General features: G+C 37.7%; 1 protein-coding gene across 1 annotated transcript in view; it reads right to left on the reverse strand.

Moving 5' to 3' along the window:
• The window catches only part of ADGRV1 (adhesion G protein-coupled receptor V1), a 637,421-nt gene that overhangs the window by 540,437 nt on the left and 82,712 nt on the right, over positions 1-14,272 (reverse strand). Inside the window, exon 22 of the mRNA XM_077139161.1 lies at positions 2,189-2,365. Within this exon, the coding sequence (XP_076995276.1) occupies positions 2,189-2,365 (177 nt within the window). The remainder of the gene's footprint in view (positions 1-2,188; positions 2,366-14,272) is intronic.

The following is a 14,272-nucleotide window of genomic DNA, read 5'->3' on the forward strand; positions in this document are numbered from 1 at the left end:
CCACAGTGGTCAAAACAGCATGGTATTGGCATAAAGATAGATATATCGACCAATGGAATCGAATAGAGTGCTCAGATATAGACCCTCTCATCTATGGACATTTGATCTTTGATAAGGCAGTCAAGCCAACTCACCTGGGACAGAGCAGTCTCTTCAATAAATGGTGCCTAGAGAACTGGATATCCATATGCAAAAGAATGAAAGAAGACCCATCTCTCACACCCTATACAAAAGTTAACTCAAAATGGATCAAAGATCTAAACATTAGGTCTAAGACCATAAAACAGTTAGAGGAAAATGTTGGGAGATATCTTATGGATCTTACAACTGGAGGCGGTTTTATGGACCTTAAACCTAAAGCAAGAGCACTGAAGAAGGAAATAAATAAATGGGAACTCCTCAAAATTAAACACTTTTGTGCATCAAAGAACTTCATCAAGAAAGTAGAAAGACAGCCTTCACAATGGGAGACAATATTTGGAAATGATATATCAGATAAAGGTCTAGTATCCAGAATTTATAAAGAGATTGTTCATCTCAACAACAAAAAGACAGCCAACCCAATTACAAAATGGGAAAAAGACTTGAACAGACACCTCTCAGAAGAGGAAATACGGATGGCCAAGAGGCATATGAAGAGATGCTCAATGTTCCTGGCCATTAGAGAAATGCAAATCAAAACCACAATGAGATATCATCTCACACCCACCAGAATGGCCATTATCAACAAAACAGAAAATGACAAGTGCTGGAGAGGATGCGGAGAAAGAGGCACACTTATCCACTGTTGGTGGGAATGTCAAAGGGTGCAACCACTGTGGAAGGCAGTTTGGCGGTTCCTCAAAAAGCTGAATATAGAACTGCCATACGACCCAGCAATACCATTGCTAGGTATCTACTCAAAGGACTTAAGGGCAAAGACACAAACGGACATTTGCACACCAATGTTTATAGCAGCATTATTTACAATTGCAAAGAGATGGAAACAGCCAAAATCTCCATCAACAGAAGAGTGGCTAAACAAACTGTGGTATATACATACGATGGAATATTATGCAGCTTTAAGACAAGATAAACTTATGAACCATGTAATAACATGGATGGACCTAGAGAATATTATGCTGAGTGAATCCAGCCAAAAACTAAAGGACAAATACTGTATGGTCCCACTGATGTGAACGGACATTCGAGAATAAACTTGAAATATGTCATTGGTAACAGAGTTCAGCAGGAGTTAGAAACAGGGTAAGACAATGGGTAATTGAAGCTGAAGGGATACAGACTGTGCAACAGGACTAGATACAAAAACTCAAAAATGGACAGCACAATAATACCTAATTGTAAAGTAATCATGTTAAAACACTGAATGAAGCTGCATCTGAGCTATAGGTTTTTGTTTTGTTTTGTGTTGTTTTGTTTTGATTTTACTATTATTACTTTTATTTTTTTCTCTATATTAACATTCTATATCTTTTTAGGTTATGTTGCTAGTTCTTCTAAACCAATGCAAATGTACTAATAAATGATGATCATGCATCTATGTGATGATGTTAAGAATTAATGATTGCATGTGTAGAATGGTATGATCTCTAAATGTTGGGTTAATTTCTTTTTTTCCGTTAATTAAAAAAAAAAGAGAAGGGATAATTGGAGATGAAGGGATACAGACTGTACAACGGGACTGGATATAAAAACTCAGAAATGGACAGCACAATACTACCCAATTGTAATGCAATTATGTTAAAACACTGAATGAAGCTGCATGTGAGGTATAGGTTTTTTGTTTTTGTTTTTTTTGTTTTTTTTCTTTCTATTATTGTTTTAATTCTTATTCTGTTGTCTTTTTATTTCTTTTTCTAAATCGATGCAAATGTACTAAGAAATGATGAATATGCAACTATGTGATGTTATTAAGAATTACTGATTGTACATGTAGATTGGAATGATTTCTAATTGTTTTGTTAATTCTTTTTTTAATTAATAAAAAAAATTTATTTCTTAAAAAAAAAAAAAATCTTTGGCTTTTCTTTTGCATAAACACAAAAATATTTTATCCCATGATATATCTATCTACTCTCTTAAGTATTTTAAATTGCTTAACTAATAAGAAGCTGCAAAGATTACAAGCAAACACATCAGCTAAAGCTTTCCAGAAAGCTTTCAAGGAAACAAAGAAGGTAGGGTTTACCTCTGATCTCTGCCAAGGAAGAAATGTGATAGTTCCACTGGCATTAGCAAAATCCTCAACAAGGTAATTAATGCCGTCAGATTCGATCTGTGAGATGGTGTAAAAAACATGCACGTAATCCAGAGCTCCTCTGGTTCTCTCTACCACACATGAAATGGTGGAACCCTCCTCTGCAATCTGAAATTGAGCACAAATTATTTATAAGCACATACTGATTCCAATTAGTTGATAAAATTACAGTGCTTTCATAAAATCCTTTTACCATAAACTCAATTCTACTACTTGCTACCTCTCTAAAAGGGACTAAGGAGGTCTCTATATTTCCAAGATCTATTTTTTTACTATTAGAAAGTAATTAGAATCATTCATATTTTCTCATTCTTTTGAAGGGAATAAATAAAACACAAAGATTATAATCAGTTAACTGTATAGATAATTCACTTATTAATCCTTCCTGTGTGCCAGCCGCTGTGCTAGATGTCATGGTTAAAAAAGATGATCCTTTCTCTGGGAAGCTGATAGTGTAAAGAGGAAGATAAACTACAGATTGCATGATGGCAGCAACTCAGCCAGTCTAAATGGGGACTGGGGTTGGGAATAGAGGGTGGAGCATGACATTAGACAGAACTTTACAGGCATCGACAAAAGAAGCAATATTGTGCATTTGTTGAAATCATTTTGGAGGTGGTATAAAGTACCAAGTGGGAAGGGCATGAGAAATGCCCAGACCAGATGAAGGACGGCATTTTATGTCATGCTTAATATATTTTTTTACATTTTTGTCATATATGTGTGTGCATATATAAACACAGAGACATATAGGCATGCACATGCATATTTTCTCATTTGGGAAGTGTTTTTTCTAAATCCTTTGAGATAATGCTTAAAAATTATATGGAGCAAGAATTTGGAATATCTTTTAGAATAAAGTCGCCTTACTCTTAAATTTTCAGTCTCTCAATTCAATATTGTATTTATATTAGCTAGCATATCTTATAGGAAAAAGGAACTAAAAGGAATAGAAATAAAAATTACAAACTTCAAAATTCACAAGTGTCATTCTTTTTTAACCTCATGCTAAACAGGATCAATCACCTCTGCAGCGATATTGTAACTTTATTTGCCTACTGGTCCCCTGCCATGAGAAGTCCAGAATGATCAGGTAGAACTCTCTGTGTGTCTCATAGTGGATATGCCTCACCCCCAGCCCTACTTTCAGAGCCAGAATTTTTAATCCAGTGGCACCCAAAGCCTGGAAGAAAACACAAATTCTGGTAGTGGGTTCACAAAGAATGATGGGCTTAGGTGCCAGTCTTACTTCCACCTCTTATTTCCTAAGCTTGTGTGTCCCGAATTACTGGGGATACAAAACCAGGTATCAGTGATTGGATGTACATGTGTCAGATGGTGAATTCTGTGGCTGTGTGCACGTTCCTTCAATTGCACATAAAATGTATCCCTTGGGCTGTCGTGATACAGGCTTCCCTGTGGATAAAGCAGGCATTCTTTAAGCCTTCAGAGGATGGTGGCGGCTAGGAAAGTAAACCCATAAGCTAGAATGTAAACTGCAGTAACAATGAACTGCTGCCCCCTCCAGGTGAAAGGGTCTAATTAGGGTCCACCTGTCAACCAATGGCTCATTGGAAAGTGTTTATCTTTAGTTGGGCATTCAGCTTCAGGGGTCAGTTGCTAGAAAAGCAGCCTTTATACGAAGAGGTGCCCACTGTCAGGCCCATGCACAGCCTCTGTCCTTGCCATCACTCTGTTAATGGCTTGATGGTGGCTGACAGGGGAGTCTGGTCAACAACCAACGGACACCGCTCCTGTCTTGCTGGCTGCCAAGCACCTCCCTGGGAAATGCCTTGCATACTGAGTGCCTAGTCCTAGCAGTTCAGTCACACATTCCCCCTCTCCAAACTTCTGACTGATCTGCCACACCATTATCACTACTCAGGAGTCTGCTTTCAGGCCATCTCTTCCTCTACATAAGATGAAGAGAAGCCTAAGAGGACTGTTCACAACCCATTATCCTTCAGCGCCACCCCAGAATGGGGCAGCACTGCAGCAGCAGCACCAAAATATCAAGCCGAGACATCTGTACAGCAGGCTTGAAATTTTTCCTCCTCTATCATCAGCCACAGCATTTGGAGGGAAGATCAAAGAATTTAGTTTTAAATATGTCCAATTTGAAATGCCTATTAATATCTAAGAGATGTGTCAAACAGGCAACTGGATAAATGAATCTGGAATTTTGGAAAGAGGCCAGGACTGACATTATAAATTTGGGAGTCATCAATACATAAAAACATATTCATACTTAAGGCCACATACAAATGTTATATAAATATATAATTATATAAATGGCATTTTAAAACCAGATGAGATCACAAAAGAAGTAAATATAAATGGAAAACAGTACAGGGCTAAGTACAATCAGTTCTCCCCTAATACTTATTTTGAAAATGTTAAATTGTTCAAATGCAATTATTTACTAGGGATCAATTTGAACATAATATGCCTGATTTTACCCACAAAAAAAATGTTCCAGAAACAAGTCACATAGGAATACACAAATGCACAAACACATACACCTCAAACATCTACCAGTTACCTCATACTCACTCTGCCATATCTAGTGTGACAACTTTCCCTCTCGTTTCAGATAACATTCCTTCCATCACTTCACAATAAAGCACAAGCTGCAACCCTTTTGATGACCCCTTCACACAAATGTCAGCTGTTTTTCAAAATAATATGCCACATTTATTATGGTAGTTAAGTTACTGAATATTTAATATTTGCAAAGTTGTGCTACCATTATCAATAGATCCCCATTTTTCTCTCCTTCAATGAACAAGTTTTTGAGCATTGCGTTTCTAACCCCATTTTTTCCAGAAGTCGTGTGAGTTTTATTATGCAAAATTGCATTGCGTGGTGATTTTTAGGAACCCATGTATCATGTTATGGCATAACTGACTTGCTGAAGCATCCAACCTTAATAGGTTGGAGAGAAGAGGAGGAAGCAGTAGGAAGACTCAGGTGCTGAGTACCAGCACCCTATTTAACTTCCACTATGGATCTGCATCAGCATTTTCTTTATTTTTTTTTTAAACTTTTTTTATTAACTAAAAAAATTAACAAACAAAACATTAAGATATCATTCCATTCTACATATACAATCAGTAATTCTTAATATCATCATATAGTTGCATATTCATCATTTCTTAGTACATCTGCATTTATTTAGAAAAAGAAATAAAATGATAATAGAGAAAAAAAGATTATACATACCCTACCCCTTACTCCTCACTTTCATTTACCACTAGCATTTCAAACTGAATTTATTTTAACATTTGTTCTCCCTATTATTTATTTTTATTCCATACATTCTACTCTTCTGTTGATATAGTAGCTAAAAGGAGCATCAGACATAAGGTTTTCACATTCACAGAGTCTCATTGTGAAAGCTATATCATTGTTCAATCATCATCAAGAAACGTGACTACTGGAACACAGCTCTACATTTTCAGGCAATTCCCTCCAGCCTCTCTGCTACATCTTGAACAACAAGGTGATATCTACTTAAGACATAAGAATAACCTCCAGGATAACCTCTCGACTCTGTTTGGAATCTCTCAGCCATTGACACTTAGTCTCATTTCACTCTTCCCCCTTTGGTCGCGAAGGTTCTCTCAATCCCTTGATGTTAATTCTCAGCTCATTCTAGAGTTTTTCTCAGTCCTTTGACGCTGAGTCTCAGCTCATTCCAGGATCTCTGTCCCACGTTGCCAGGAAGGTCCACACCCCTGGGAGTCATGTTCCGCGCAGAGAGGGGGAGGGTGGTGAGACTGCTCATCATGTTGGCTGGAGGAAAAGGCCACATCTGAGCAACAAAATAGGCTCTCTTGGGGGGTGACTCTTAGGCCTAAATTTTAAAGATACTCGGCCTATCTTTTGGGGGGTTAAGTTTCATGGGAACAAACCCCAAGACTGGGGGCTCAGCCTATAGCTTTGGTTGTCCCCACTGCTTGTGAGAATATCAAGAATTCAACTTGGGGAAGTTGAATTTCTCCCTACTCTCACCATTCCCCGAAGGGGGCTTGCAAATACTTTTCCAGTCACTGATCAAATCATTCTGGGATTCATTGGGGCATCACTCTGGACAAACCAACAAAATCTCATGTGCTACCTGAGATTCCAAGTACTTATGACATTCAATCAAACTATCTACATGAGTTATATTAGGAAATGTCCTAGTCAAAATATAAATTTTGTAACAAATAAACATTTTTTGCTTTAATCTCACACATAAGGTGACATTTTAAAGTATTAATTATCGTCTATTCTCAGCACCTTGCAATAATGACATCCCTTTGTTCTTACTCATGCAAAAATATTTTTTAAACTTGTACATTGTACATTTCACTATTATTATACACTCTAGGCATTCCTAGATCATACCATCTCAATCTTTAACAGCTATCTTTCTTTCTGATTACATTTATGTCCCCAGCCCTCCTCCCTCTATCATTCTCACATGCAGCTTCATTCAGTGTTTTAACATAATTACATTACAGTTAGGTAGTATTGTGCTGTCCATTTTTGAGTTTTTGTATCCAGTCCTGTTGCACAGTCTGTATCCCTTCAGCTCCAATTACCCACTATCTTACCCTATTTCTATCTCCTCATGGTCTCTGTTACCAACGACATATTCCAAGTTTATTCACTAATGTCAGTTCATATCAGTGAGACCATACAGTATTTGTCCTTTAGTTTTTGGCTAGTCTCACTCAGCATAATGTTCTCAAGGTCCATCCATGTTGTTACATACTTCATAAGTTTATTCTGTCTTAAAGCTGCATAATATTCCATTGTATGTATGTACCACAGTTTGTTTAGCCACTCGTCTGTTGATGGACGTTTTGGCTGTTTCCATCTCCTTGCAATTGTAAATAATGCTGCTATAAACATTGGCGTGTGAATGTCCGTTTGTGTCTTTGCCCTTAAGTTCTCTGAGTAGATACCTAGCAATGGTATTGCTGGGTCGTATGGCAATTCTATATTCAGCTTTTTGAGGAACTGCCAAACTGCCTTCCACAGTGGTTGCACCATTTGACATTCCCACCAACAGGGGATAAGTGTGCCTCTTTCTCCGCATCCTCTCCAGCACCTGTCATTTTCTGTTTTGTTGATAATGGCCATTCTGGTGGGTGTGAGATGATATCTCATTGTGGCTTTGATTTGCATTTCTCTAATGGCCAGGGACATTGAGCATCTCTTCATGTGCCTTTTGGCCATTTGTATTTCCTCTTCTGAGAAGTGTCTGATCAAGTCTTATTCCAATTTTGTAATTAGACTGGCTGTCTTTATGTTGCTGAGATGAACAATCTCTTTATAAATTCTGGATACTAGACCTTTATCTGATATGTCGTTTCCAAATATTGTCTCCCATTGTGTAGGCTGTCTTTTCACTTTCTTGATGAAGTTCTTTGATGCACAAAAGTGTTTAATTTTGAGGAGCTCCCATTTTATTCATTTCTTTCTTCAGTGCTCTTGCTTTAGGTGTAAGATCTATAAAACCGCCTCTAATTACAAGATTCATAAGATATCTCCCTACATTTTCCTCTAACTGTTTTATGGTCTTAGACCTAATGTTTAGATCTTTGATCCATTTTGAGTTAACTTTTGTATAGATACGGGTCCTCTTTCATTCTTTTGCATATGGATAGCCAGTTCTCTAGGCATCATTTATTGAAGAGACTGTTCTCTCCCAAATGAGTTGGCTTGACTGCCTTATCAAAGATCAAATGTCCATAGATGAGAGGGTCTATATCTGAGCACTCTATTCATTTCCATTGGTCGATATATCTATCTTTATGCCAATACCATGCTGTTTTGACCACTGTGGCTTCATAATATGCCTTAAAGTCAGGCAGTGTGAGACCTCCAGCTTTGTTTTTTTTACCTCAAGACACTTTTAGCAATTTGGGGCACCCTGCCCTTCCAGATAAATTTGCTTATTGGTTTTTCTATTTCTGAAAAGTAAGTTGTTGGGATTTTGATTGGTATTGCATTGAATCTGTAAATCGATTTAGGTAGAATTGACATCTTAACTATATTTAGTCTTCCAATCCATGAACATGGTATGCCCTTCCATCTATTTAGATCTTCTGTGATTTCTTTTAAGTTTCTTGTAGTTTTCTTTGTATAGGTCTTTTGTCTCTTTAGTTAAATTTATTCCTAAGTATTTTATTCTTTTAGTTTCAATTGTAAATGGAATTCTGCCGCGTCCTCTTTTTCCTCCCCCATTTGACATGGTTCCCTGGAAGGAAGGGCGGTAGGCAAGGCCTTCAACGCCCCAAAAGAGGACGAGGCATAAAATGGTGTAATAGAAAAATACTGGGAGAAACGACACTAATTGTGTGTTTCTTGTTGTTGGTTGTGCTCCAAGCATTATATCAAAACGAATCAGAAAGCAAAAGAATTGGAAAAAATGATACAAATTGTACAAATTGCAAAACCTTGTTAATGACTGTTTGGAAAAAATTAGGTTGGGACGCCCCCATTAAGCAAGTCATGCTGCAGATGCAGCAGGCAGAAGTGCTTTTAGAACAAGTCACAGAAAAGTACCCCATAGAAAGTAAACACTTACAATTAAAAAACCCTGCATTGAGCCATCCTAGAAATTTACTCCCCACCACGGCACCGGTCCATTGCTATAAAACAATAAAAAATCTAAGTAAACAATGTAACCTTTTAATCAAAACAAGCTAACCTTTAACCAGATTAAAATAGGTCTTGACATATTGCCTCACCTGGTAGAATAATAGGAAAAGAAAGTCTAAACTCAGAAAACTGCAACCACAATGTCTGCAGTTTAAGCCAATATCTTGCTGCTATTAAAATCTTGTGCAAATGTTCCTAAGAAAATCAGAATGTGTACTTTCACTTTGCTTCCCTGAACCTGTAACTTTACCTAAAACGTAAGCCATGACACAACCATGATCCTGTGATACCTGTTTTCTTGCCAAGAATAAGGGTATAAAATCAGTTAAGCAAAAATAAATCTAAGCAACTCTTCTCAGAGGAAAATTCTCTAAGCTGTCTCTTGGTGTTCTTCTCGCGCCGATGACCCTCCACACCTTCAAGCCCATTCCCTCTGCTGCGGCTGGACCGCGGCAGAATTCCTTTCTTGATTTCCCCCTCAGCTTGTTCATTACTACTGTATAGAAACACTACAGATTTTTTAATGCTGATCTTGAAACCTGCCACTTTGCTGTACTCATTTATTAGCTCTAGTAGTTTTGTTGTGGATTTTTCAGGGTTTTAAACATACAGTATCACATCATCTGCAAACAGTGATAGTTTTACTTCTTCCTTTCCAATTTTGATGCCTTGTATTTCTTTTTCTTGTCTAATTGCTCTGGCTAGAACTTCCAACACGATCTTGAATAACAGTGGTGATAGTGAACATCCTTGTCTTGTTCCTGATCTTAAGGGGAAAGTTTTCAGTTTTTCCCCATTGAGGATGATATTAGCTGTGGGTTTTTCATATATTCCCTCTATCATTTTAAGGAAGTTCCCTTGCATTCCTATCCTTTGAAGTGTTTTCAACAGGAAAGGATGTTGAATCTTGTTGAATGCCTTCTCTGCAATAATTGAGATGATCATGTGATTTTTCTGCTTTGATTTGTTGATATGGTGTATTACATTAATTGATTTTCTTATGTTGAACCATCCTTGCATACCTGGGATGAATCCTACTTGGTCATGATGTATAATTCTTTTAATGTGTTGCTGGATTCGATTTGCTAGAATTTTGTAGAGGATTTTTGCATCTATATTCATTAGAGAGATTGGTCTGTAGTTTTCTTTTTTTGTAATATCTTTGCCTGGTTTTGGTATGAGGGTGATGTTGGCTTCATAGAATGAATTAGGAAGCTTTCCCTCCACTTTAATTTTTTTGAAGAGTTTGAGGAGAGTTGGTACTAATTCTTTCTGGAATGTTTGGTAGAATTCACATGTGAAGCCGTCTGGTCCTGGACTTTTCTTTTTGGGAAGCTTTTGAATGACTGATTCAATTTCTTTACTTGTGATTGGTTTGTTGAGGTCATCTATTTCTCCTTGAGTCAAAGTTGGTTGTTCATGTCTTTTCAGGAACCCATCCATTTCATCTACATTGTTGTATTTATTAGCATAAAGTTGTTCATAGTATCCTGTTATTACCTCCTTTATTTCTGTGAGGTCAGTGGTTATGTCCCCTCTTCCATTTCTGATCTTGTTTATTTGCGTCCTCTTTCTTCTTCTTTTTGTCAATCTTGCTAAGGGTCCATCAATCTTATTGATTTTCTCATAGAACCAACTTCTGGTCTTATTGATTTTCTCTATTGTTTTCATGTTCTCAATTTCATTTATTTCTGCTCTAATCTTTGTTATTTCTTTCCTTTTGCTTGCTTTGGGATTAGTTTGCTGTTCTTTCTCCAGTTCTTCCAAATGCACAGTTAATTCCTGCATTTTTGCCTTTTCTTCTTTTCTGATATAGGCATTTAGGGCAATAAATTTCCCTCTTAGCACTGCCTTTGCTGCATCCCATAAGTTTTGATATATTGTGTTTTCATTTGCCTCAAGATATTTACTGATTTCTCTTGTAATTTTTTCCTTGATCCACTGGTTGTTTAAGAGTGTGTTGTTGAGCCTCCACGTATTTGTGAATTTTCTGGCACTCTGCCTATTATTGATTTCCAACTTCATTCCTTTATGATCCGAGAAAGTGTTGTGTATGATTTCAATCTTTTTAAATTTGTTGACACTTGCTTTGTGACCCAGCATATGGTCTATCTTTGAGAATGATCCATGAGCACTTGAGAAAAAGGTGTATCCTGTTGTTGTGGGATTTAATGTCCTATTAAATGTCTGTTAAGTCTAGCTCAAATATTGTAATATTCAAATTCTCTATTTCTTTATTGATCCTCTGTCTAGATGTTCTGTCCATTGATGAGAGTGGGGAATTGAAGTCTCCAACTATTATGGTGGATGTGTCTATTTCCCTTTTCAGTGTTTGCAGTGTTTGCCTCACATATTTTGGGGCATTCTGGTTCAGTGCATAAATATTCATGATTGTTCTGTCTTCTTGTTTAATTGTCCCTTTTATTAGTAGATAGTATCCTTCTTTGTCTCTTTCAACTGTTTTACATTTGAAGTCTAATTGGTTGGATATTAGTATAGCTACTCCTGCTCTTTTCTGGTTGTTATTTGCATGAAATATCTTTTCCCAACCTTTCACTTTCAACCTATGTTTATCTTTGGGTCTAAGATGTGTTTCCTGTTGACAGCATATAGAAGGATCCTGTTTTTTAATCCATCCTGCCAGTCTATGTCTTTTGATTGGGGAATTCAGTCCATTAACATTTAGTGTTATTACTGTTTGGGTAATACTTTCCTATACCATTTTGCCTTTTGTATTATATATATCATATCTGATTTTCCTTCTTTCTACACTCTTCTCCATATCTCTGTCTTCTGTCTTTTTGTATCTGACTCTAGTGCTCTCTTTAGTATTTCTTGCAGAGCTGGTCTCTTGGTCACAAATTCTCTCAGTGACTTTTTGTCTGAAAATGTTTTAATTTCTCCCTCATTTTTGAAGGACAATTTTGCTGGATATAGGAGTCTTGGTTGGCAGTCTTTCTCTTTTAGTAATTTAAATATATCATCCCACTGTCTTCTAGCTTCCATGGTTTCTGTTGAGAAATCTACATGTAGTCCTATTGGGTTTCCCTTGTATGTGATGGATTGTTTTTCTCTTGCTGCTTTCAAGATCCTCTCTTTATCTTTGACCTCTGACATTCTGACTAGTAAGTGTCTTGGAGAACGCCTATTTGGATCTATTCTCTTTGGGGTACGCTGCACTTCTTGGATCTGTAATTTTAGGTCTTTCATAAGAGTTGGGAAATTGTCAGTGATAACTTCTTCCATTAGGTTTTCTCCTCCTTTTCCCTTCTCTTCTCCTTCCGGGACACCCACAACACATATATTTGTGCACTTCATATTATCATTCAATTCCCTGAGTACCTGCTCATATTTTTCCATTCTTTACCCTATAGTTTCTGTTTCTTTTTGGATTTCAGATGTTCCATTCTCCAGTTCACTAATCCTAACCTCTGTCTCTTGAAATTTACCATTGTAGGTTTCCATTGTTTTTTTCATCTCTTCTACTGCATCTTTCATTCCCATAAGTTCTGTGATTTGTTTTTTCAGACTTTCCATTTCTTCTTTTTGTTCATTCCTTGCCTTCTTCATGTACTCCCTCAATTCATTGATTTGGTTTTTGATGAGGTTTTCCATTTCTGTTCGTAAATTCTGAATTAGTTGTTTCAGCTCCTGTATCTCATTTGAACTATTGGTTTGTTCCTTTGACTGGGCCATATCTTCAATTTTCCTGGTGTGATTTGTTATTTTTTTGCTGGTGTCTAGACATTTAATTACCTTAATTAGTTTATTCTGGAGATTGCTTTCACTTATCTTACCTAGGGTTTTCTTGCTAGATGAGTTTGTTGTCTACTTGTTCTTTGACCTTCAGTTCAGCTTTTTCTGGGCCTCTAGCTTAAGTTTTGTTTAACAGAGGGTAATTTTTCAGTTCTTGTTTTCTTGTTTCTTATCCTGCTTGTAAGGTGCCTTTTCCCTCCCTACCCTTAGGAGGGTCTACATAGGTATTATAGACTCTAGCCGGGTTTTCCCGGACTAAACTGGCCTCCTATCAGGGGGAAGGAGTCACCTGCATCAGTTTTCACTGAGGGTGAGACCCAGCAGGTTGAAAGACTTTCCTGTGAAGTCTCTGGGCTCTTTTTTTCTTATCCTGGCTCTTGTCTGTCTGCGGCTCCCACCAGCAAAAGGTGTTGTGGCTCCTTTAACTTTGGAAGGCTCTCCCTGCTGGGGGCGTGGTGGAGACAGAGGAGAGGTTGTAGGCTGGTTTTAATGGCTTCAAATTGCTGAGGCCTGGGGTCTGAATTCCTTGAGAGAGGGATTCCACCTAAGTTGGGCTTCACCCCTCCCCTAGGGAAGGCACAGGTGGGAGATAGCCCTGAAAGCAGTCCGTTTCTGCCTATTCCTGGGGCAGTTGCAGCCCGAGTAGTTCCACCGCTGAATCCAGAGGCAGCCAAGCTCTGTAGAAACAGCCACAAAAACCTGTTTCGTCACCTTTGCTCTCTTTCAGTTAGCCCAATAAGCAACCTCCGCCTTGACCAGTTTTGCCTGAGCTGGGGGCCTATTTTTAGTAGTCAGAATTTGTTTATTAATGCCACAATTGGTGTTTGGTTGGACTCAGTCCCTGCTACTGTTAGAGTGTCTTTCCTTTCCCTCTGGGAAGCCTCCTGTGGGGGAAGGGCGCCGGGTGCCGACCGCTGCGGCTTGGGGAACTCACTGTTCCAGAGACTCGCAGCTGGTCCCGCTGGTCCAGACTGGGGTACGCTGTGTGTCCGGTCACTATCGTGGCTCCGGGAGCTGTTCTGTACTGTTTCCGGTTATTTAGTAGTTGTTCTGGAGGATGAACTAAGACGCGCACATTGCTAAGCCACCATCCTGAAACCATATCTGCATCAGCATTTTCATAATGCAGAATGGTACATGAACAAATTTGCAGTGATAAGAATATGGCTTTAAAGGTTAAACAATCCAGAACTTCCTGACTCTATCATTTATCAAGTATTCTCAACCTCAGTCATTTGTTCTTAAAATGAAGATCATAACATGCCATGGATTTTGGTGGAGATTAAATAAGTGCCTTACAGAGAGACTAGTAATTCAGTAAGTGCTAATATATATCTGTATAAATATTATATATAAAGTGTCTCCCCTTTATTGTAAATCTTGACATGCAAAAATGTCTTCCCTTTAAAATACAATCATACACAGTAGCAAAAAAGTTGCATAAAATATTCTTACTTTATAAAGAAATATATATGCTTATATAATGAACAGCAAAGTGATTCCTATGTATTTGCACTCTTATTTCAATGAAAATGCTTTTTGTTGCTTTTACTCATCCAAAACTTTAGTCAGAATGAATATTTTCAATGAGTTGAATAAATC

This window comes from Tamandua tetradactyla, chromosome 21 (assembly GCF_023851605.1).
Source record: "Tamandua tetradactyla isolate mTamTet1 chromosome 21, mTamTet1.pri, whole genome shotgun sequence".
NCBI classification, from domain to species: domain Eukaryota; kingdom Metazoa; phylum Chordata; class Mammalia; order Pilosa; family Myrmecophagidae; genus Tamandua; species Tamandua tetradactyla.